This window comes from Euprymna scolopes, chromosome 33 (assembly GCF_053919585.1).
Source record: "Euprymna scolopes isolate OS-2025 chromosome 33, ASM5391958v1, whole genome shotgun sequence".
Lineage (NCBI taxonomy): Eukaryota > Metazoa > Mollusca > Cephalopoda > Sepiida > Sepiolidae > Euprymna > Euprymna scolopes.
Window position 1 is genome coordinate 63,711,015 of NC_136514.1, and position 24,694 is coordinate 63,735,708.

At 34.2% G+C, this 24,694-nt stretch overlaps 1 protein-coding gene across 1 annotated transcript in view; it reads right to left on the minus strand.

Annotated features, from left to right (window-relative positions):
• Positions 1–24,694, minus strand: part of LOC145258266 (phosphatidylinositol 3-kinase catalytic subunit type 3-like) — a 166,137-nt gene that overhangs the window by 131,490 nt on the left and 9,953 nt on the right. The window contains exons 2-3 of the mRNA XM_080116253.1: positions 15,687–15,875; positions 1,343–1,486 (exon numbers count right to left, since the gene is read on the minus strand). Coding sequence (XP_079972379.1) covers positions 1,343–1,486; positions 15,687–15,875 — 333 coding nt within the window. The remainder of the gene's footprint in view (positions 1–1,342; positions 1,487–15,686; positions 15,876–24,694) is intronic.

Here is a 24,694-nt window from a genome sequence, read left to right on the forward strand (position 1 = left end):
CCTGAAGAAGGTCGGAGATTACATCAACTAAAACATTGTGAAAACAACATCCAAAATGAAAACATATGTCTGAATAATCCAAATAATATACTTGTTCTAAATATTATGTATCATTTAGATTAAATACTGGAAAAATATCACTGTACACAAATCATCGACTGGCAATGTTTATATGTCTGGGCATAGAAACAAAATAGATGGCGAAATAGAGTTTTATGTAAAAATGAAAACTGACTGAAAGCAAAATGCAATACAAAACCAGCACACTAATGAAAGTGTTGTGCAATTATTGAAAAAAATATTTTATTCAAAAGAAATTATTTTATTAAAAAAATAAAAATAGTTTGCAGTATTCATTTTTTTCCCCTTTTTTTTAAACATATTTTGCAAAATTATTTTGTTAATCTGTTAGAGGGAATTGTGTAGTTTTTTTGTGCCCAAAATTTGTCTTTCAAATTGGTACTGCTGTAATATATTAGCACCATACTTTCTAGTATACTTTTTTGAAACATTTTCAAACTTCAATCAATTAAATTTTGAATAATAATTACAAAAGACTTGTTTAAAAAAAGTTTTTTTGATTACATAATATTTTCATTTTTTATTTTGTTTCAATTTATTAATTAGTGTGCTGGTTTTGCATTTTATTTCCTTTTCAATCAGTTTTCATATTTACATAAAACTATTTGGCCATCCAGTTTGTTTCTAGGCCCCGGCATGTAAACACTACCCCATCAACCTGAAGAGAGTATATCAACCGGAATGTCAAAGAAATTTCAACATTAATGAGGACAATAGTCCAAAAACAATGGAAATTATGATTCAAGATTCAAACAAATAATTAAAAACTCCAGGTATATACCTCTGACAAGATTATGTTTTTGACCAAGTTTGTTCGTTTGTGTACAGCCACATCACCAAGCTGTCAAAATATTAATTATGTTTGATAGTCATATTTTTGGCACTGACTTTCTGTTTATTGTACAGATTCACTACTTGGCCCATATTGTAACCAATGAAGTCTCACATCTCAAGTTGACAAAAGTTTTTTTTTTTTTGTTTTTTTTTCAAATTTAATGTATGGATCTAATCCACTTTGATAACATTAACCACCATACACAATTTCAGCTGGATCAGATAAGTAGTTTTTGAGTTAATGTTTTCATCGAATAACTTTATTCCATAATTCATATGAAGTTCAGATAAAACTTCGGCACATCCTTACATTACCAGGCAGAGGTATGCAGTCTTATGACTGACATATGGTCTCTTTTTTTTTCTTTTTTTTTTAATGTAAATTCAATTTATGATGGAACTTGTAATAAAAGAAGAAAAGGCTCACCCTCGTTTCCCAAAGAGGTTGATGACCGTTCCTCCTACAGGAATGGATTTGTTGGTCCCGTAGAGATCCCAGACTGTCAGAGCAAGCATAGCATTCCGTGGGAGATCACTATATTTCACAGGTATTGTCAACCATTCATTCCAGCTAAAAAAAAAAAAAAAAAAAGAAAATTTTAATAACCAAATGATTTTAATTTCTGTAAACACACACCAAAAATATATGTATTAAAAAAAAAAAGATTATTTTGTGTGCTTTCATCATCATTATTGCTTAGTCTTTAACATGGTTATGTCGATGATGATGATGATGATGCAATCAACAACTTCATTCTAAACTTTTCTGAAAAGAAGGTTTTAGCTTTATCTAAAATATTTACAAGTTTATCCTGCACTAGTTTAATGTCTGCGTTTCCTTGATCCACATTGTGTTTTTGGTGACTTAGTAGGTATTTAGTGCTGGTTGGGCTGGTGTTTACAGCTTTCTGATTTATTTATATTTCTTCATCTTTTAATGTTTGTGGTGTGATTGGTCGATAATGGTAACATTCTGTTGGTTAGTAATGGCAGATGTTCCCTGAACTTATTTCATCCATTCCTAACTCTTGAAATCAAACTAGCACCTACTCCACCCTTTGCTCCAATGGTATCATAAAGTTAACAAAACTTCTTGACAACCTCAAAAGCTTCACTATCCAGATATACTTTCTTCACATATTTTGACATCTCAATTTATATCTATATAAATAAAACAGTAGATGTATATGTGTGTCTGTCCGTGTGTAAATTTTTAATGAATAAACTCTTAAACTACTAATCACATGACACTGAAATTAACAGCAAATAGTAATCATACACTAAGGATAGTTTATAACGAGTAAAATCTTTGTTTGGATCGATTAATAATGTGTACAGACATATATTAGCAAGTTTAAATGCAAATTGTTAATTTCAACTTGCTGACATATTTTTACTTTTTTCTGCGCATACCCAAATTCATTTCTTCATTTAATATTAAATCTTTCTTACCTATCTCACAACAGCTACATTGGTAGGAGATGGAGCTGGAGATTAAATGTTTTGGTTTCAATTCTAGCTGATAGAATCCAAGTAATTTTTTTTTTTTTTTAAATTTTTCAAACCAATACTATATATTAGTTACAATATAATATTCAATAGATAATATTCTTTGTAATAATAAATACAAAATCTGCATGAATTAAAATATATTTAAGCGTATTTTAAGACCCAGCAAAGGCCCCCTCCCCTGCTAGTCTCAAATATTAAATATATTAATATGTAACAACAAAAGATACATATTAATAAATATGTTATTAAATATTTTGTAAGCAATTTAGTTGCACAACAACTAAAAAGAATGACCTTTGTTTTCCATTCTTTTCATAATCAAACATAAAAGCTTTGTCACACTTAAGTTTGAAATAGAATTTGCATTGTTAAACTCACATATTAGATTATCTTCTATCATTTTCCTTATTTAAGCTCAATGAGTAACCCAATGGTTAATTATTTGTAGTAATACACACACACACACACACACACACACATATATCAGTAACCAAGTTTACCAATGCTGACCTCTTTGTTAAGTGTAAAATCAATGAAAATGATACATTTCTCATGAAGTCTCTGTTAGGTTGGGCTGAGCTCTTAGTCAGAATGAATAACAAAAGAATGCTTGAAGATCTCTTGTAAAGACAGTTTCATTCTGAAAAAAGACGTGTTGGCCACCCCTTGCTGAGATAAAAGGATCAACTTTAGACTAATCTTACAGCAACACATATTCCACTGTCCACTTTTGAGCAAATTGCTCCTGATAGAAGACTGGCAATTAACATGTCACAATGCTTTGATGAGATTTGAATATGGAAGAATACAAAGGCTCCAAGAAATAAGAGAAAGAATGAAGGAATTGTCTGTCATGTCATACCATTTTTCATATACTGCTTGTGGCGGAACATAAGTCGCACTAGAGACTGAAACTGAATTTAGTTCTGAAACACTCATATGTTGAAAGCAATGAGAGGGTTCATTATTATATATGTGTGTGTATGTGTGTGATACCATTATTATATATGTGTGTGTATGTGTGTGATACCATTCCAAATATTGAAATAATATTAATTATTAAAATTTTAAATCAAACTCCAGAAATAAAAACTTAACAGGTCATCTGTGTGTACACATTTCTGAAATTCAGGTTTATCCATGATCCAAATTATATTTTAGTAAAATTTCCAATAAATATAAGAATTACTCTGCATCAGCATATTAAAATCTATTCATCCAAATTCAGACTATATTGTTCCAAGAATATAGTCTGAATATGGATGTACCAGAAACTATTAGAAAATATACTTTTTGACAAGAGAAGATCAGTTCCTAATCATCATTTCCCTAATCGCTCTTTCTTCTGCACCCAGCCTATTCCTCTCTCTCTGGACACACATAAACTGGTTTCATAGATTCATCGAGGAATGCAACAGCATAAGGGAATTAACTCTTGGATTAAAAAATTAGAGTTACTTCCCTTTAATAAGTACATTAAATGGCTTGAAAACATCCTCATCCTTAAATAAATCTGTGCCAATTTAGGCTCAAAGAAAGAATTTTTTTTCTAATTTTTAGATATTATTCATCCAGAGCAACACTAATCAAAACAATATCAAATTTGAAATTTGTTTTGAATTTCTTTTTAGCCGAACATAAAACATACATGCATACAAATGCATTTCTATTACAGATTAAACAGAATAAAAAGAAAAAGAAATTCAACTCTGCTTTTGGTGAAACAAAAATCAGTAAAAAGAACTGTTAATGGCCACGTATTTCTTTTATATTGAACTTCATCGATTAGTTTCCTCCACTGTTCACGTTTATTCATAATTTTCTTTAATTCTTCAGTGTCATTTCTCAACTGAACCACACAAGTTATTACTGATCTTCTCTTTCCCAAGGTTAGTTTCAAAAGGAGGTTTCCTTCTTCCTCCACATGAACTTTAACCTTTTCACTTTCAAAACTCAAGTTATACTCCTTAGTTTACGATATAAATCCTTGGTCGTTAATCTATCATTCCAGGATCAATCCAAACTTTGCTCTCAACATTTAAATGCAAATCACATTCAACCTGCAGTGATTCAGCAGAATATTGGGATTTGAAACAAATGTATTTTAGGTAAAAACACTCTTACATGTCATGTCAAAATTAGTATAAATTTTTAAAAATTACAAAAATGATCCAGTAAAAAAATAACTACAAGCAAAAATACAATTTATTAATTATAAAATTTTGCAACTAATTTTGTATAACAGACTTGTTTCCCTTGCTTTCAATTAAAATCCACCATTTCAAAATACAAAATGCTGAACCGGTAGTTTGATTTTTTGTAAAAATTAGATCTAGCACATCTTCTACTGAATCATTTTGTGTAATTTTTTAAATTTATTTCGATGTAACATGCAAGTGCGCAATAGTGTTTTTACCTGAAATGCATTCGTTTCAAATCCCAATATTCTGCAAAAGCACCAAACCTGCATCCTACCAACTCTCAGCACCGTACAGTAAAACACCACCTACTATTGATTTTAACAACTGGGTTTACATTTATTACCAAATCTTAGCCAAATTATTCAATTACATTCCAATTCAAACTTCTACATATCATTTTTTTTTTTCACTTGATCCAAAGCATAAAGCTATTTCGTGTAACGAACTAAAAAAAATATCATGCAGCTTCAAGGTAAAAAAATAGCGAATAATAAAACAGAAAACAGCAATTCTTTCACCTCTGTCAGAAACATTGCTCATAGAATATAAAAACTAAAGGATAAAATAAGGAAAGCAAGAATCATAAATTCAGCTGAAAGTAGACCCAATATCCTCTTTCTACTCTCCATGCTATTTGTTATCCATGAACTTATTTTATTACATTTCTCTCTCCACTGTCTTTAACTCAGCATCTACATGGCTGAACATGACATATCTGTCTATTTTGTGGTTTATATATAACTCGTTACAGATTCAAATTTCATGGACTGGTTTGATATAGTCAGATGTTAATGTGAGATCATTTGGAAAGTCTGCACCAGTAATCAATGCATTTTTCTATTGTTAGGAATAGAGGTGTTGGCATATCATTCTCAAAGATGAATATGTATTTAGCACATGAATGGCAGAAAGTACTAGAACAGGTTGTCTTGGTAAGAATTTACGTGACCTTGCTCCATGAGGGAGATCGAACTGGTTTTCTATGGTTGTGTTTCTCTTGGGAAGATTATTTGATGATGGATGAATACCATCCATTGGTAAACATATTTTTCTGTTCCGCTGTGCTTCAGCAGGTGACTTTCCATTTGGGCAATTTGGATTTGGAGCAGCTCTGTAGTTATTTAGAAATATTTCTATGATCTCTGTTTCCATCCTCTTTTAACTTAAAGAGTGCTCTCTTAAACGTGTCGACAAAGCGTTCAGCTTAGCCATTTGATTATGGATGGAAAGGTGGAGCTCTGAGATGCTAAATACAGTTTTGTTTACAGAAGTCAAAAAATTCTGCTGAGGTAAATGCAGTACCATTATCTGAAACTAAGATTTCAGGAACTTCTAATCTGGTGAAAATTTCTTGTAGTTTCTTTACAGTTTCATTTGATGTAGTATGGTTCATCTGTAAGACTTCTGGTCACTTACTGAAAGCATCAACCAATATTAAGTAATGTTGTCCATTAATTGGTCCTGCAAAGTTTATGTGTAGTAGTGACAAACGGATTTCTAGGAAAGGGCATGCCTGCAATGTTGTTTTTCGATGGGACTTCACAACCAGTTGACATTTGGCACAACTTTTTACAAGTTCCTCTAACTGCCTGTCCATGTTTGGCCAATACACATAGTCACATGCCAATGCTTTCATCCGATTAATTCCTTGAAGTCCATAGTGGAATTGCTTGAGAACTCTGTTCTGGAGTTTGGATAGGACAACAAGATGTTCTTCAAAAAGAAGTGTTCCATTGATCTCAAGTAAAGATCTTCTTTGAAAAAATGGTTGAAGATGCATGTTTTTGGTCAGCTTGTGAGACAAAAATATCGAACTTTCTGTAATAATGGATCTGCGGGTGTAGCTTCCTGAATCATCTCTGAAGCGACAGGTAGCAATCTCACTGGGGTAACAAACAGAGACAATATCAGGTTCCACAGATATAGCAGCGATGACTGTTTCTTTCACTACTTTTTGATGGGAAGAGATGAGTCTAGATAACGCATCTGCCTGGCCAATTTTGCAGTCTGGTTGGTGCTGTATAGAAAAGTCATAATCTAAAAGCATAGTTGCCTATCTTTGTAAGCAGTTTGTTGTATAAAGTAAAATTTCTTTCCTGAAACCAAAAATATTTAAGAGCTTGTGGTCTGTGATCAGAGCAAAGTGCTGGCCACATAGTATTTTGTGAAATTTCTTTACTGCGTAGATAATTGCTAGGGTTTCTTTCTCAATTTGGCTATACTTTCTTTCAGTAGGCTTCTACTTCTTTGATGCATTTGCAAGAGCTTTTTTGCTTCCATCAGGAAAAATATGTGATATTACTGCTCAGACTCCATAGTCTGAAGCATCCGTCACAAAAGTAGTGTCTAATGATGGATTGTTGTCAGCAATAGATCAGAACTAAGAAGTGTTTTGATTTTCTCAAATGATTCTTGCATGTGTTTGACCAGTTCCATTTGGCATCTTTTTGTAAAAAGATTATTCAGAGGCTCCCATGACTTGTGCAGTTCAGGTAAGAAGGCACTATAATGACCATAAGGCCCAGAAAGGATTGTATTGTTGTAACATCCTTTGGAGCTGGCATATGCTTTATTGCTTGAATATTTTCCGGATCTGGTTTTCGACCATTTTTGTTAAATATGAATCCAAGGTATTTCACAGAAGTTTGAAAGAATTTGCATTTGTCTGGTCTTAAGTAAAATCTATATTGCTGAATTCGATCCAGCAATGGAAGTAAAACAATGCAGAAGTTCCTCTTGAAATGTGCCTGTAACAATAATATCATCAATGTAGGCAGAAGCTCCTGACAATTCTGTGAGCATTGTATCCATAGTTTGTTGGAATATTGCTGGGGCTGACTTGACCCCAAATGAAAGGCGGTTAAATTGTGGGTGTTAATAGTGAAAAGATTTTTGGAATCTTCATAACTTCCATTTATCGATATGCATCTGCGAAGTCCACTTTTGCAAAACAAGTTCCACCGTTAAGTTTTGAGAACAGATCTTACGGTAAAAGTAGTGGATACTGATATGTCTTCAGTCTATCATTTAGTCCTGTGCTGAAGTCTGCACATAGGCATACTTTGCCATTAGTTTCTTCACAATGACAATAGGTGCTGCCAGGATGAGTAATTTGGATTACACCTTCTTGTTGTAGGCGATCCAATTCTTTTGTTACTGTAGCTAAAGCTGCTTATGGTGCCGGATGCTTTGGTCTAAAGACTGGCTTTACATCTGCCTTTTAGTTTTAAAGTCGCCTTAACTTTAGAACAACATCCAAGAGTTGTCTGAAAAACTTTCTATGTTTTAAAATGCGTTTCAGCATCTGCTGCAGCATTAATAGTGAAAGAATTGAAAATTGAGTTTAGGGGAACATTGAAAAGATCAAGTTTTTCAATAAAATCCAAATCAAGAAGATTCAGGGTTGGTGTTTCAGAAACATAGCACACACAAAATGGGAGATAAGACTTTATCATCATGCGAAATATTATTCTGATGGACTTTATCATTTGTCATCATTACATCGTGAAAAATCCAAGATGGCCCCCATGACACGATTCAAAGAAATTATTAATAAAATATGGCTTGTAGCATACAAAATGAAAGGAAATTTTGTACAGATTACAATTATGTTTTCAAGTTCATTAAACTAATTAGGATAATTAAATTTCATTTTTAATGGCTTCAAGTTACCGTGACAATTATCGGGTGAGTTTCTACTACTATCTTGTATCATTTTTTTATCTTTAAGTCATTGTCGAGACTTCAAGGGACATTGCGGTCATTTTTTCTTTTTCTCATATAACGCTCGACACTACTTGCTTTTTGAATATAATAAACATTTACAACACCAAAGATTTATCGAGGTAAGTAGAAGAATAAATTACCTTTGGAAACATTTATTAATTATATATTTGTTTTTTGGCCACTTTTTCATACCTCTGCGGATTGTAAAACAAGCCCAATAAAAGTTATTCTTTTACTTGACTGGATAAGTGGTTTGCGTGTTTTAACTCATTTAAAAACAATGTTCATTTTCGGTCATTCTTTTTCAAAGAATTTATTTTTTTTAAATATTCTTTTTCTTTCTATAATTAAAAACTTGTTTTCTAAACAATCTATCATATAAATTTCACCTGTCTGTTTAAATGTATGCCTGTTTGTATGTCTGCCTAAAACTTTCAACAAAGACAATGTATTTTCATGAGATCAGTATCATTTTGAAGCTCAACCCTTCAGATGACAAATATAAAAAAATTGGCTAAAAACATTAATTCCTTCACCCTCAACTGGGCACTTTTCTACAGGGAGGGGTTGCTTTTTTACCAATATTTTCAAAAGTCATCCCCTCTTTTTGATTGTCTAGCCTTACTTTAAGGGGGCGGCATGTTTCACCCTTGTAAACTTTTCTGCAACTGCATGGGATGGAGTATATGCAGTTTTTGGTCATGTTCTCCTCCATGCGAGGCTTCACTCGTACCAGGTGTCGTCTGAGTGTTGACTCGCTCTTGAATACTGTCCTGATGTTGTAGGGGGCACATATTCTCTGAATCTTTTCGGAGATGCCTCGTATGTATGGTAGGCAGACCGTTGGAGGTTTTTGGGTTTCATTCTCCTCTCTTATACTATTAACACGTCTGGTGGATAGTATGCTATCGGGGTAGTTGTTACGACGGAGGGTATTCTTCAACCTGACCATTTCTTGGTGGTATGTAATGGTGTCGCTACTTATTGTCTCTGCTCGATGTTGTAAGCAGCGTGCGATTCCATGTTTGATACTGTATGGGTGATGGGAGTTGAAGTTTAGGTATTGTCCGGTGAAGGTAGGCTTGCGATATACAGATGTCTTAAACCCATGCTCTGTGCGTGATATGAGTATATCAAGGAAGGCCAGTATGTTATCTTTTTCTTTCTCCATTGTGAACTGTATCGATGGTCTTATTGAGTTCACATGGTCTAGGAGAGCCTGGATGTCTTCCTGATGGGGCTAGAGTATGAAGGTGGTGTCATCAACGTATCTTAGCCACATGGTGGGCTTTAAGGGAGCTGAACCTAAGGCCATGTCTTCGAAGTATTCCATGTATATGTTCGCCATCACTGATGATAATGGCGAGCCCATAGCTAGTCCCTCCTCATGTCGATATAGGTCAGTACCCATTCTGAAGTAGGTTGTTTCTATGCAGAATGTCAGCATTTCCATTAAGTTTGACAATGGTACACATGTGCGCTCTTCTATGGAGAGGTTCGCAGCTAGTTTGTCTTGAATTACTGCTAGTGCCTCACTAGTTGGGACTTTAGTGAACAGGCTAACCACATCTAGGCTTACCATTTGGTTTGTACTAATGGGTGCTCCCTTGATCAGTTCCGTGAAGTGGGCAGAATTCTTTACATGTGTTGCTGACTTGCCTGCTAATGGGTTTATTATATCTACAAGGTACCTGCTCAGTGGGTGGCATGCTGAGCCTCGGCAGCTCACTATGGGTCTGAGTGGAATACCGTCTTTGTGTATCTTGGGGAGACCATACATATGTGGTAGCTTACTGTAATGCTGGACCAGCTGTCTATATCTCATCGGAGCGATGTGTTCCTTGTTTTTGGTAAGGATTTGTAACAGCTTTCTTTCGGTTTTCAAAGTTGGGTCCTTCTTTATTTTACCGTAGCTACCATCTGCGATTAGGCCTGCCATTTTTTCAGAGTACTCCGACATGTCCATCACCACAGTAGCATTGCCTTTGTCTGTTGGCAGAATTATTATATAATAATCCACCAGACGTGTTAATAGTATAAGAGAGGAGAATGAAACCCAAAAACCTCCAACGGTCTGCCTACCATACATACGAGGCATCTCCGAAAAGATTCAGAGAATATGTGCCCCCTACAACATCAGGACAGTATTCAAGAGCGAGTCAACACTCAGACGACACCTGGTACGAGTGAAGCCTCGCATGGAGGAGAACATGACCAAAAACTGCATATACTCCATCCCATGCAGTTGCAGAAAGGTTTACAAGGGTGAAACATGCCGCTCCCTTAAAGTAAGGGTGGAAGAACACCGAAAAGCGGTAACTAAAGGGGAGACGGAAAAATCGGGTATAGCCAACCATGTCTGGATGGAGAGGGGGGACCATTGCCCCCTATGTGATGAAGTAAAAATAATAAACAGAGAGACCCACTGGAAAGTGAGAAAACTTAAAGAAACAGCTCACATGCTCGGACATAACAACCTACTGAGCAAACCAAGCATAGAGCTGAATGCAATTTGGACGCCTCTGATAGAGAGAGAAAACCTTGAATAACAACATAGGTTTAACATTAACAAAAACCAACTAAGAATTGTCCTAGTGACATATGTCCTAGACGTTGTATCAAAGTTTACAGTTACCCAAAGGTGCTGAGTTCAATCCTGAACGAAGGCAGTGAAAAAGTAACATTCAAAACAGAGAATCAGCAACTATGTCCCAGAGCCTAGCTGGAGTCTGAACACGGTACCGTAATAATAATAAAGGGTTGAGTGTTTTCATTGACTGAGATTGTCGGACTGACTTCCTCATCTTGGTTGTTACTGTCATAACGTTTCGGCCGTTTTGCGGCTGAAACGTTGTGACAATAACAACCAAGATGAGGAAGTCAGTCCAACAATCTCAATCAATAAAAACACCTCATCTCAAAAATACAGATAATTACTACCAGCAACCATATTTGTTCCTGTTTCCACAAGACTAATAAAACTTTGAAGATTTATACTTATCCAGAACATTGTGCAATTCTTCACTTATTCTTGCACCTATGTGTGCACCAGGTAATGGAACAATAAGCACAGCTCTGCACTGTTCAAAGTCATTTGAAAGCCAATGACCTTTGATTTTTGTTTTACTTTTGTAAATATATTGAAAATTATTTTGCAGTGAAGTACTTTTTTGATGGAATGCTATACTTTGAACAAGTTTTACAACAAGCCTATTAAATCTAATGTCAGATGTTACAGATTATGGTTGAATATCAACAACAATAATTTCTCTTTTCAGATAATGGATCTCTTGTGACTGAATTTTTATAGTAGTTTGGTGTTTCGCTGGAGGCTCGTATAGTTGCTGCCACTTGTTTCTGGAATGTTTGTCCTTGAATATTCTTTGTGCTTCATTTTCTTATCTGCATCTTTTACTTCTTTTGAACAAACATTTCTAAGATGGTTTATCATATTAGTCATAAAAGTTTTTGCTGATTTGCCACCTTTTAATGTAATAGATTGACATAACTTGCAGGCAACTGTATTCTTATTTTTGGAATTAATAATTTCAACAGAAACTGATTGCCTTAATGGGTGAAGGTTGTTGCCAATATTTAGTTAATTTTTTATGTATTTAAATTTATGTTTGATATCTAATAAGTAATTTATCTCAATGCAATATGCATTATCTAAACCAGAAAAATTAAAGAATGCTTTATTTTCGGTTCGCACGTCGTCGCAATTTGCTGTACAATTCCTCAACATGAAAGCTGAAAGATGAAGCGATAATTTTCTTTGATGGTGATTTAAAGTACAAAATAATAATGTTAATTCGATAGGAAGAGAAAGGAGAATTTTCCATATGCTTACATCTATTTGCCTCAAATTTAGTACAGTTGTAAAAGTCTACATATTAACAGCATGTTATGCCTGTTATTTGATAATATGGTGCAGATGTCGATAAATTTTCACCGGCAAGCAAAAAAGGGAGTTAACTTGTCTTCGTTTACAATATAATTTAATGTATATTAGTATCATTTATGACAACAAAATTTGCTGATAAATCTTAGAAAACTTATTAATCAGCTAATTTACTAATCAGTACATCCCTAGTTTCTAGCAATTATAATGAATATTAAACGACGAAGCTGCCTCACCAAAAATGTCTGATAACTGTGCTATCGTTTCATCAAATGTGAAATTTTCCTGCTTTTTTCAGAAGGACGAAGTTTGTATATCTTTCATGTTCTGCTGTGCTCAGCTTGCAATCTCCATGTATCGCCCGTGGATATGAATTGTGTTGAAAAGTATCCTTCCATCATCCATACCAAGCAGTAAATGTTTGTTTTAAATCCAGATTGAACGAAAAATCTGTTATTGTGCTTGCTATAATGTCAGGAGAAATTGATTTTGGTGTTTCCATTAATTGTTTATGAAATTGTGGCGTCAAAGTTTCAATAAAACTGTTTTGAGCCTTTAAAAATTTTGCTTGCTAGTTTCGTAATTTTTTATCAATAAATTTGGACCCATGGCATAAATAAATCCATTTTTTTTCTTTCCGTCTGTGCACAAATTTTTTTTGTGTGTGTTCATGAAAAAAAATTATTGTGGAAAAGATTTTTTTCTATTTGTGCACAAAGGAATTTGCAGAAGTGTTTTTTTTAATGTCACCATGTGCGTTTTTTTGTTTCTGAGTGCTTTGGTATTAAATCTCATCTCATAATCGTCATCAAATTTGTTGTGTTCAGAGAAATATAATGTCAGGATCGCTGGATATCATAATAACAAGTATACAGGCTCATTTGCATTCACACCCATTTTATTCACGGTAGAAACATTAAATTACTTACAGATGATATTGAGTGTTCAGTGATGTCGCTATCATTGCTAGTGTCTCGCTTCTAAAACACTCTGGTTATAAAGAGCCGTAACTCGGAGCAAAGGGTGAGCATTCTTAATTTATTTAGAGTTATGTGCCCTTTTTATCACTATAACAATCTGCATCAGTAATAAATGCATTTTTCTATTGTTAGGAATAGAAATGTTGGCATATTATAACTATTAATGTCTTGCAGAAGATTATTCCTGAAGACAAATATGTGTTTAACACATGAATGACAGAAAGTATTAGAAGAAATAAAGAGACCTACAGTTGACTTGGCATAGATATTTTATTTATTAGGGAACAACACATAGAATGATACCAATTACATCAGTCTTAGTTCGATATTGAGCTTGTGTGTCACAACTATCATAAACAGAAGCAATATGTTTTCATCTTCATTTGTCCAGGTTCAAAGTTTTGTTTGCATCTGCAAATATCTGCCTCATCCAATTCTCAAGTCTCTATATATAACGTGAGGAGATAATTTCACCTGAAACAGAAAAGTTAGCTTTCCTTGATCAACTTGGCAGTGCTAATGATGTATCTTCAGTACAATAATGTAGAGGAAAAAACTCCAGAAGCAATCTAAAAGAAGTCTATTCACAATTAAGTGTTAGCACTTGCGCAATTCTGTCTTTATAAATAATGTTTATTGCTGCTCTAATCTTGGTATCCCATGTTAAATAGACATATCTTAAAAATATATTGTTATTATGAACGAATTGTACTTGATAAGTTGCATGAAAGTTTGAAGTTTGCAGATCAATTTTAAATATTTGTTATTAAAGCATAAAATTGACTAAAAAAAGTTGGAGTGAAAGACTGTTCTTATATTTCTGCATTTTGGAGGTGAAGATCGATAATTTGTATTATCCAGACTACTGTTTTCATTTTGAGTGTTACTTTAACATTTCATCCATCCCCCATCCAAAAGAAAATGTGTTAGGAAGTTTAAAAAAAAAAAAAAAAAAGAGAGGAAAAACTATAATAAAAAGAGAAAATAGTTAATCAGCAGAACAAAGGTATAGGAAGTGAACTTAGTAGAAAGACAATGGAGAGGAAGTTGTTTGCCAAGGAGCACAAAAGAAAGCTGAAATAGGATTGTTAATCAAGGTGTGGCATGTGACTGGGACAAAAGACCAAACATAAAAGTTAATATATTTAGAGTTAGTTTTGTGACAATTTACCACTGGTAGGGACTGTTACAGACAGTCTTGAGTTTGCGACAGTTGGACGGAATCAAGACAGTTTGACAGACGACTAAGATGTGGATGTTAGCGTTTAGAGGAGTGGTTTCTACAATGGAGCCACACATACATCCAGAGCCTAACTCATATCTACAGGATGTGTCAGGGTTTGTGTTTCCTGCGTTTTGGGTTTTATTTTCTATAATTGTAAACCAATGCATGCTCCCTAAGCAGTCACCAACATAAGAGATCATGACACAGCCAGAAAAGAAACAATAAAATGTGGCGTGACACACACTGCATTGGGATCAGTGATTATTGTCGAGCGGGTTAGGGTTGCACACACATAGATATATACTTCAGTTCTACTCAGTGTTGTACAGAAGCAATAAAATTGTTATTATTAACATGATTTTTCGCCATAATTAGATTTTAATCATACTTTTGATAGTACTGTGAAAGGCCTCTTAACTAAAATTACATTATTATATTTATTAGAAGAGGGAGGTAACAGAAACATTTGTTTTACTCTGCATCGCCTGAGAGCAAATAAATTGTCATTATTAGTATCATTTCTTTTAATAGAAAGATGTTACATACATTATTTAACTGTTTCTATTTAGTTTTATTATGGATCCAGGGAACACTAGGTAGTCTATAAGATAAAATAGATTATGTTCACATGGAACTGAGTGCTTGTGCATTATACCATGTTTTTGAACCAATGCATTTTGATAAAAACACTATTACATATTTATGTGTCATGTTGAAATTAATATGAATTCCAAAAATTACAATAAAATTATCACATAGAAAAATAATTACAACTAAAAATAGAATTTATCAAATTATCAAGTTTTGTCATAAGTTTTAGAATATTAAAATTGGAGAATTCTTAAAATCTCATTATTTATAACAAACTGACTCATCTCCCTTGCTTTCCTTGAAATCCAACATTCAAAAAAAAAAAAACCCAGAAAATGTCTAACCACTAATCTCTACAAATTTTTTTTACGAAAAATAGACCTAGCAAATCTTCTAATGAATAATTTTTCATAATGTTTGGGAATTTATACTAATTTTGAAATGACACATAACTGTGTGATAATATTTTTATCTGAAATGCATTGGTTTGAGAACCCACATCCAGTGTTATACACATATATGTACATCCTGAATAACAAGTTAAAACAAACACTGTGAATAAATATTTGAAAATATTGAACAACTTTGAAGTGAGGTAGAGATTATAAATGTTGAAGTAGAAAAACCAAACTTACTTCCATCTCGTTGTGAACGATTTGTATGAAGTCTGTACTGGAAGTGATAATGATCTTGCATCCGAGAACACTTGACACGTGACATATAGATCTGAACATCCATCACAATAAGCGCCCGAAAACTTCAAGGTTGGATCATTTAAGAAGTCTTTATAACTTGGCCTCTCTCGGTGACCTTCTAATGTTCCACTAAAAAAGAAAAAGGTAAAAAAAAGAGATAACCATTTAATATCTATATTTTTTGTTTTCTTTCTATCCCAAAGCTTTTAGAAACATAAAAATATTGGGTTCTTATTCAGAATTCAACTTGACTAAAAATAAATACAGAAAAATCCTTCCGATGTATATACCTGTCATGAAATGAACGTCATATTTTAAAAATCATGTAAATTGATGAAATAATTTTTTTTATAAGAAAAATCATTTTTAAAAAGTTTTAGTGATTATTAGTATATTGGAGCTATTACAAGGCTAATTTTTAATCTCGGTAGTTCAAATTAAGTTGTCTCCTTTTATCAAATACTAGCAGGGGTACCTGGTGTTGCCAGGGTGTTTGTAGGTGTGTGTGTTGGTGGAGTTGAAAGGGTTAACAACAAAAAAATAAAAAGTTTTGGTAGGTAGGTAGGATCGAACCAGGAGCCTTGAGGCGAAGTGGAAAATAAAGTGTGAAAAAAACCTGACACGTTACCCGCTCGACCAGCAAGGGAGAGTAACAGAAAAACGTTTGAATTTATTTAAGCATTAAAAAATGAGGTCAAATATCACACCATAGAAATTGCGCAGTTAACTCTTACTGCAAGGCAGCTTTTTGGGGGGTTTGTTTACATAAATTGACAGTTGCATGAATTCGAATTTAATGAGGTCAAATAGAAATACCAGAGTTAACTTTCACTGCGGGGTAGTTTTTTGGGGTTTTGTTTCCCAAGATGTTGTGGGGAAAACCCGCTCCCTATAAAAAGGGAAGTGTCCCAATGAATAGCAATTGTCTGATATAAGGGGTTTGCCCCACATTGATCAAAAGCTGATTGCTTTCCGGACGTTCCCGGCATGAAAGCTGAGAACAATGCCTTTGCTTTAGATTAGTTTCGCTTTTATACGAAAAAGCCAAATCAACACGAGACGGGCCAAAATAGCAAGAATTTTGTAAAAGTCGATGTAAATAAATCTAGACGTGAAGCGCGTTCGCAAATCCCAGATATTATGATTTAGATGGTATATAAAAAGTTCTAAGAAATGGTACCCCCCCCCCAAGAATCCCTTTGCTGGACATAGAGAAAAAATGCACACAAACACACACACATTTTCGCTTATATATATATATAGATGGCAGAGAAAGACACACTAATTTTGCTGTCTCATAAGATTTTTATTTTTAGCTAAAAAAAAAAAGTTCTGGATCATGATTTTTGGAATATGACATTTTCGTTCCATGAAAGGTATGTACTTCATAAAGAGTTTTTTGTATTTTTATTTTTTTATAGTTGGTGTCTTTGTGTATGTTCGTCCAAATTTTTTTTGGTGTCTTTGTGTATGTTCATCCAAATTGGTTTGGATGAACATACACAAAGACACCAAATTTTAAACATTAAATAAAATGTGTTTTCAATCCGTTGGCAGAGAAGATTGTCAGACACTGGAGAATGGAGTGGAGCATTTATAAAACTGGAGAATGGAGTGGAGCATTTATAAAACTGGAGAATGGAGTGGGGCATTTATAAAACTGGAGAATGGAGTGGGGCATTTATAAAACTGGAGAATGGAGTGGGGTATTTATAAAACTGGAGAATGGAGTGGGGCATTTATAAAACTGGAGAATGGAGTGGGGCATTTATAAAACTGGAGAATGGAGTGGGGCATTTATAAAACTGGAGAATGGAGTGGAGCATTTATAAAACTGGAGAATGGAGTGAGGCATTTATAAAACTGGAGAATGGAGTGGGGCATTTATAAAACTGGAGAATGGAGTTGGGCATTTATAAAACTGGAGAATGGAGTGGGGAATTTATAAAACTGGAGAATGGAGTGGGGCATTTATAAAACTGGAGAATGGAGTGGAGCATTTATAAAACTGGAGAATGGAGTGGGGCATTTATAAAACTGGAGAATGGAGTGGGGCATTTATAAAACTGGAGAATGGAGTTGGGCATTTATAAAACTGGAGAATGGAGTGGAGCATTTATAAAACTGGAGAATGGAGTGGGGCATTTATAAAACTGGAGAATGGAGTGGGGCATTTATAAAACTGGAGAATGGAGTGGGGCATTTATAAAACTGAAGAATGGAGTGGGGCATTTATAAAACTGGAGAATGGAGTGGGGCATTTATAAAACTGGAGAATGGAGTGGAGCATTTATAAAACTGGAGAATGGAGTGGGGCATTTATAAAACTGGAGAATGGAGTGGGGCATTTATAAAACTGGAGAATGGAGTGGGGCATTTATAAAACTGGAGAATGGAGTGGGGCATTTATAAAACTGGAGAATGGAGTGGAGCATTCATAAAACTGGAGAATGGAGTGGGTCATTTATAAAACTGGAGAATGGAGTGGGTCATTTATAAAACTGGAGAATGGAGTGGAGCATTTATAAAACTGGAGAGTGGAGTGGAGCATTTATAAAACTGGAGAATGGAGTGGAGCATTTATAAAACTGGAGAATGGAGTTGGGCATTTATAAAACTGGAGAATGGAGTGGAGCATTTATAAAACTGGAGAATGGAGTGGGGCATTTATAAAACTGGAGAATGGAGTTGGGCATTTATAAAACTGGAGAATGGAGTGGAGCATTTATAAAACTGGAGAATGGAGTGGAGCATTTATAAAACTGGAGAATGGAGTGGGGTATTTATAAAACTGGAGAATGGAGTGGGGCATTTATAAAACTGGAGAATGGAGTGGGGCATTTATAAAACTGGAGAATGGAGTGGGGCATTTATAAAACTGGAGAATGGAGTGGAGCATTTATAAAACTGGAGAATGGAGTGGAGCATTTATAAAACTGGAGAATGGAGTGGGGCATTTATAAAAGCTATTGATTGATCTACCTTGTGAAAATAATAAATTTTGTGTTGTCACTTTTTCAAACATGTGTTAGACTAAATTTTTTATATTTGGTTCTTGTCCAGAATTCAACCTGTATTAGAAAACAAAAATAAAAAAATATCTGTATGATGCCATGCATCCATAACAAAAATATCATATTCCAAAAATTATGTAAATTGATCAAGTAGTTTTATTTTTAAATAAGATAAAATTTTATGAGTAACTTAATAAGAACAGCTGTCTTGTCACCATTTTGAAAATAATTCATGAAAAAAAACAAAAGGAGAAAATATAATTCAGACTTTTAAAGTTTATGTTGTAATGCCTATGAATTCCCATTAATCGCTGATCAATTTACGTAATTTTTTTTATTATGGGCACATATATCAAACAGATTTTTCTTTATTTTTGTTTTTTAAAGAGGAATTCTGGACAAAATTTTTATAATTTTTTCTTTTATCACCACATCCATTATAAATTAGGCAAATATTTAACCCAAAAAATTTTCTCAACAAGCAATATTTTATTTTTATTAGCGTTTTTACATATCCAAAAGTAAACGGCGTGTTGACTAGAAATTGTTTGTTGCATTTTTTTTTTTTTTTCAAAACAAAAATAAAATATTAAGCTGCAAGAAATTATCTTTCAAAATTTTAGACATAAATTTAAACATACTCAGTGCTTAAAAAAATTGGCAGCATTGTTCAGTTGTGATGGGGGGGGGGGTTATAAAAAATATAATACCTTACAAAAAAATAGTTGCTTCTAAAATGTTGTCAGGAAAAAAGATTAAGAAAAAGATTATCTCTTAAGATTTCTGAAAATAAAATTTTTAATAATTTTAGTGAATTTTCAAAACTTTGCATGTTCACACCATTAGAACAGGTGTACTTGTTTTTGTTCATACCATTACTAACCAGCGGAGCATCACCACTGTCAATGATCAAACATCTACATTCAGTGTGATAATATATGGGAGCGAAACTTGGCCAGTAAAGGTTGAGGACATATGTTGCATGGAGAGAAATGATTTGATGGATGCATAATGTAAAACTGAAAAACAGGCTTAGATTTGACAAACTCAGGCAGAAATTAAACGGAATAGGAGACTTTGATAGTTTGGTCACACTGACAGAACAGCTGTAGAACAATTGAAGTAGCAGGATCAATTCACACGAAAAAATGGGAGGAAATGATGAGGATGAACTTCAGAGAAAGAGAGATAAATAAAGACCTGGCCAAATGTTAGTTTGAATGTCAATTTTTAAAAGTTGTCCAACACATGCCAATATGTGAAACATTAAACCGATGATGATGATAATGATGAGAAACGTCATTGATATGTCCTGAAAACGGATATATTTGTTTCAAGTAGCTGAATGGTCTTAGATACTAAATCGAGTGACACAATCAAGTAAATCGCTTTAATGAACAGTTGTTCATAGTCGTAGCTGGTAATATGCTTCAGCTTTAGGTTTCGGCATATCTTTCAGATCTCCCTAGGCTGCTATACACATCCATATTTATAGCTTACACCAGACAATCAAATTCTTGTATGGAGAAACCTTGGAGTATTCATATTAATTACATCAATTTGAAACAGCCACAAAGAAAACAAGAAAATCGTTTTGTTTACTTAATAATTATTTTGGAATTTATTTTTGCATTAAATATTTGGATTGTAGTCACCTAGTAATGACAAAAGAAATGAAAATGTTTTACAAAATTCTACCCTTTTGACTACAACCAAAGTGTTGTACCTGTTCTAGTTCTCAATTAGTGAAGGAGAAGTTAGTCTAGACTTGGGCAATTTTTATTCCAATACTTCTTTTTGAGGAGCCAGATTTTCTCAACATTAAAAAAATGAGTTTGTGTCAAATTTGCCCTCGTGGGGAAGAAAGGAAATAGTAACAATAGTAAATTATGATAATGGCTTCTTGTCCAGAATTCCCATTATATTAAAAAAAAAAACATTTTTTTTTTAAATCTGTATGATGTACCTACCTGTGATGAAAGGAAAATATCATATTCCAAAATTTATGTAAATCGATCAAGTAGTTTTATTTTTACAACATAAATCATTTTTAATCAATTAATGGGATTCATAGGCATTATAACATAAACTTACTAAGTATGAAGTATTGTTAAGTTATCTCCCTTTATTTTTTAAATTGTTTTCTAAATGGCAAACAAGACCATTACTCTTCTGTTACTCATACAATTTGATTTTCTTATTTAAAAATAAAACTACTTGATCAATTTATACGATTTTTGCAATACAATACTTTTGTTTTGGCATGGGTATATACATCATACAGATTTGTCTTTATCTTTATTTTTTAATATAGGTGGAATCCTGAACAAGAACCTAATAATGTAATCATTGTATAAAAAAGTGTTTGTGTGCACTAAAACTTGTCAAAAGTGCATATGTAGTAGATGTGATAATGTACAATGGTCAGGGAAACGAGCAACATACAACAAATTATGATATGTGTGCATTGCATGGAGAAGGGACATCAAGTGTAGTTTGGTCAAATGTCATGAGTGTTTTAAAAGCTTTTCATAGTCGATGGGGATTATTATTTAAAGGATGCAGTGTCTCATCAGCCAACAACTGATGCAGGCTTTTGGTCTATGCTTCAGAAATTCTGAACGTGGGGAAAAAATGTTTCCAAAATTCATAAAAGCTCGTTTCTGACTTTATAAACATGTCTACATGTGTTAAACGTAGCAGCAGTAACTATTACAGATGACCACAGCAGCAGCAATGACAGCTTGCGGTTTATAATTTTGAATCTGTGTTTGGATTATAAGCTCAGCGTTGATTGTTACAAGCATTCAACTTCTTTTCTGGTTTGCCCAGAGACCTTCTTTCAGGCAAATTGAACATGTGATAGAAGTTGAGAAAAAGGGTTAACATATAGGCTACTTTCTCTTTTCCGACTAGGAGACCAAAATGAACTGATACATTCGATGGCACTTCTTCCAACCCCCATCTTGAGGTGCACCCTACCCCCGGGGCAATTGGGCCTTGAGGTTCGATAAGAAACACCATAGACTCAACATGGCTACTATAGTTGCACGCACTAATGTACTCCTTTCTCTCTTCTAAATGATATCCAGTGAGTGACGTCACTAAATTTGGCCATTCTGGGTTCTGGTTGGTCTTTTGATGCTCAGCAGTCATTCTGGCGAAGGTCCTAGGTGTTGAAAGCTTCTGTGCAGTGAATTACTACTTTTCCCACATTATAAAAAAGATCGAAACTGCAAATTGTTCAGCACTGGTTGCCAAAGTCTGTATCACTGGGAAGCAAAGGTCATTTAAGCCAAAAGAAGAAAGAATAACATTTCAACGACTAATCTCTTCGGATAAAGTAACAATAATTATTTGCAGAAAGAAGTCATACAATGATTCTTCATAAGACTCAACTTGGGCCCTTAATAATTTGTGTTTAAAAAGGATGTGTCCTCTATAGTATCAGACCTGACCGAATGGTTAATTGTAGACATAGACCGATTCATACTATCTAAAAAATTCCAACAAAAACCTAATAGCCAACCATGGTTCTCCCCAGAATGTGCTGCTGCCATCGCACACAGAAATCACTTTTTCCATAGCTACCAACATAATAGATGCACTGTGACTAAAGCTGCTTTCAGGACTGCCAGAAACCACTGCAAAAGAGTAATAAAAAATGCAAGCGAGATATATGCTCAGTCCATTAAATCCAAAGTAGCTGAGCAGTGGCTTGGTTCCCACCAATTTTGGCAAATAGCAACAGGATCCTGAACAGAAGCATGTGTTCTATCCCAACCATCATCAATGTAAAACGGAAAAAAAAAAAAAAAAGTCACCTATGTAATAATCCCAAATTAAAATCTTGAATAATTATCTAAACTCAAATGTAAATTAATATTAAGCCGACTTCACAAATTGATAAAAGTTAATTATTGGATTTTAATTATAAGGTGAAGTTCGAAGATTTCAATCCCGATAGATAAGGCAAAAAAAAAAAAAAAAAAAAAAGAAAAATAGACAAAGAAATAAAATAAAATAAAAAATAAATAAAAGCATTACCCCCCCCCGCCTCCAACATACACACACAACGCCCACCATATCCTTATGTAGCTAGAATGAGTCTGCTAGGTTCCCACTTCTGATATGACCCTAAAAAAGGGTAAGTCGCTGTTTCCAGACTCTTCAGCTAAGGTTAAAAAATATTTCAAACTTTTGAACCTAATTTGTACTAATTACAGCTAACTGTTTTCTTATTACAGTTTTGACTTAAAAACTCGTAACTAAATTTTACGTATCTTGTCTTGCTTTTTTGTTCTGTTCTGAAATCTTTGTCAACTATGCTGTTAGCCAATATCGTCTTGTTACATGTAAAACAGAAAAAAAAAAAAAAAAAAAGTCAACTATGTAAACGAGAACCTCCCAAATTAAAATCTTGAATAATTATCTAAACTCAAATGTAAATTAATATTAAGCCGACTACACAAATTGATAAAAGTTAATTATTGAATTTTAATTATAAGGTGAAGCTCGAATTATTCAAACTCGAGATATATAATGCCAAAACATCCACCCATTAATATGGGAGGGGAGATTATCTTCAAAAGCGTCCTGAATTGATAATTGAGCACTGGACTTATATACTAAGTAGACATTAATAAGCCCCTTGTACCCATTCCCCCCGGTTTTTTTTGGTTTTTTTTTTAATGGAGAGTAGATAATACAGTGGATGTGTTATCGGCAGCTCCAGTAACTCTCGCTTCTCTTTTTTTGTCCCTCAGTCCTCATGCAAATGAGTGATTTTTTTGACAAAGGGTGAAGAAAAAGCTGCTTTAAAAGTCGGTAGTAAACAGTAGTCTGAGATGTCGGAAATTTTTCTGTCTCTATGTCTATCCTTGTGGCCATGTTACTAGTAAGGGTGCTGGAGGTAAACGTTTTGTCCGCCTGATAGTCAGGGACCGGAACCATGGATTAACCACTAAGGAGGCTGTCCTATCAGCAGGCGCAAAGTACTGGGACTGCTGTATTGCCATTTGGTGAATGGACTCTGGACCATGCAGTAGTCTCTGGTGGGGTCTCTCAATGCCATACTAGTGGGTAATTGCTGCGGTTTTACCTTTTCATGTGCTACAAAAAAAAAAAAAAATTTCCTGTCTTTTTCTCTCTTATTTTGCCTCTCTGTATTGCTCTAACCAAGTATGTCGACCTGTTCCACAAATCCCAAAACCTCAACATGAAACATCTCAAAACAAAAAAACTTGAATAAACCTAGAACCCCTTCTTCCAACGTAGACTCCTACTACCATGTCTCCTTCTCTAACATCAGGGGTCTACGTTCCAACCTTCCAGAGGTTGAAACCCAATTACAGGAGACGACACCGGACATATTCTTTCTAAGCGAAACTGGAATAGGGCCGACCACTTCCCTAGATGAGTTCATAATTAACGGATACTCTAACTTAACATCTAAATCTGACCCCAAAGATCGCCATGGGCATAGAATATGTGCCTACATTAAAGATGGCTTCCTATGCGACAGGGATATCTCTAGAGAAAATCCGAATTTACCTTACATGTGCTTCCGGGTTGCACTTGCTTATACCACTGCATTTATATTTGCCCTCTATCGGCCCCACAACAGCGGAGATACTATCTTTAAGAGCATATCTGAGAAAATAGACCACATCCTGTCTGCACACCCCTCGGCTAACATCCACATCTGTGATGACTTCAACGTCCATAATGTGGAATGGCTGATCCACTCAAATAAGATGGACGATGAGGAAAGGTTCAGTCATGATTTTGCCATTGCTTATGACCTCACTCAGATTGTTCGCAAGCCCACCCATGTGCCCGATACTACAGGTCAATATGCAAGCCTCCTAGACCTTTTTCTCACAACTTCCCCTGTTTATGTTCCGTTCTTTCTCCTCTAGGATCCTCCGACCA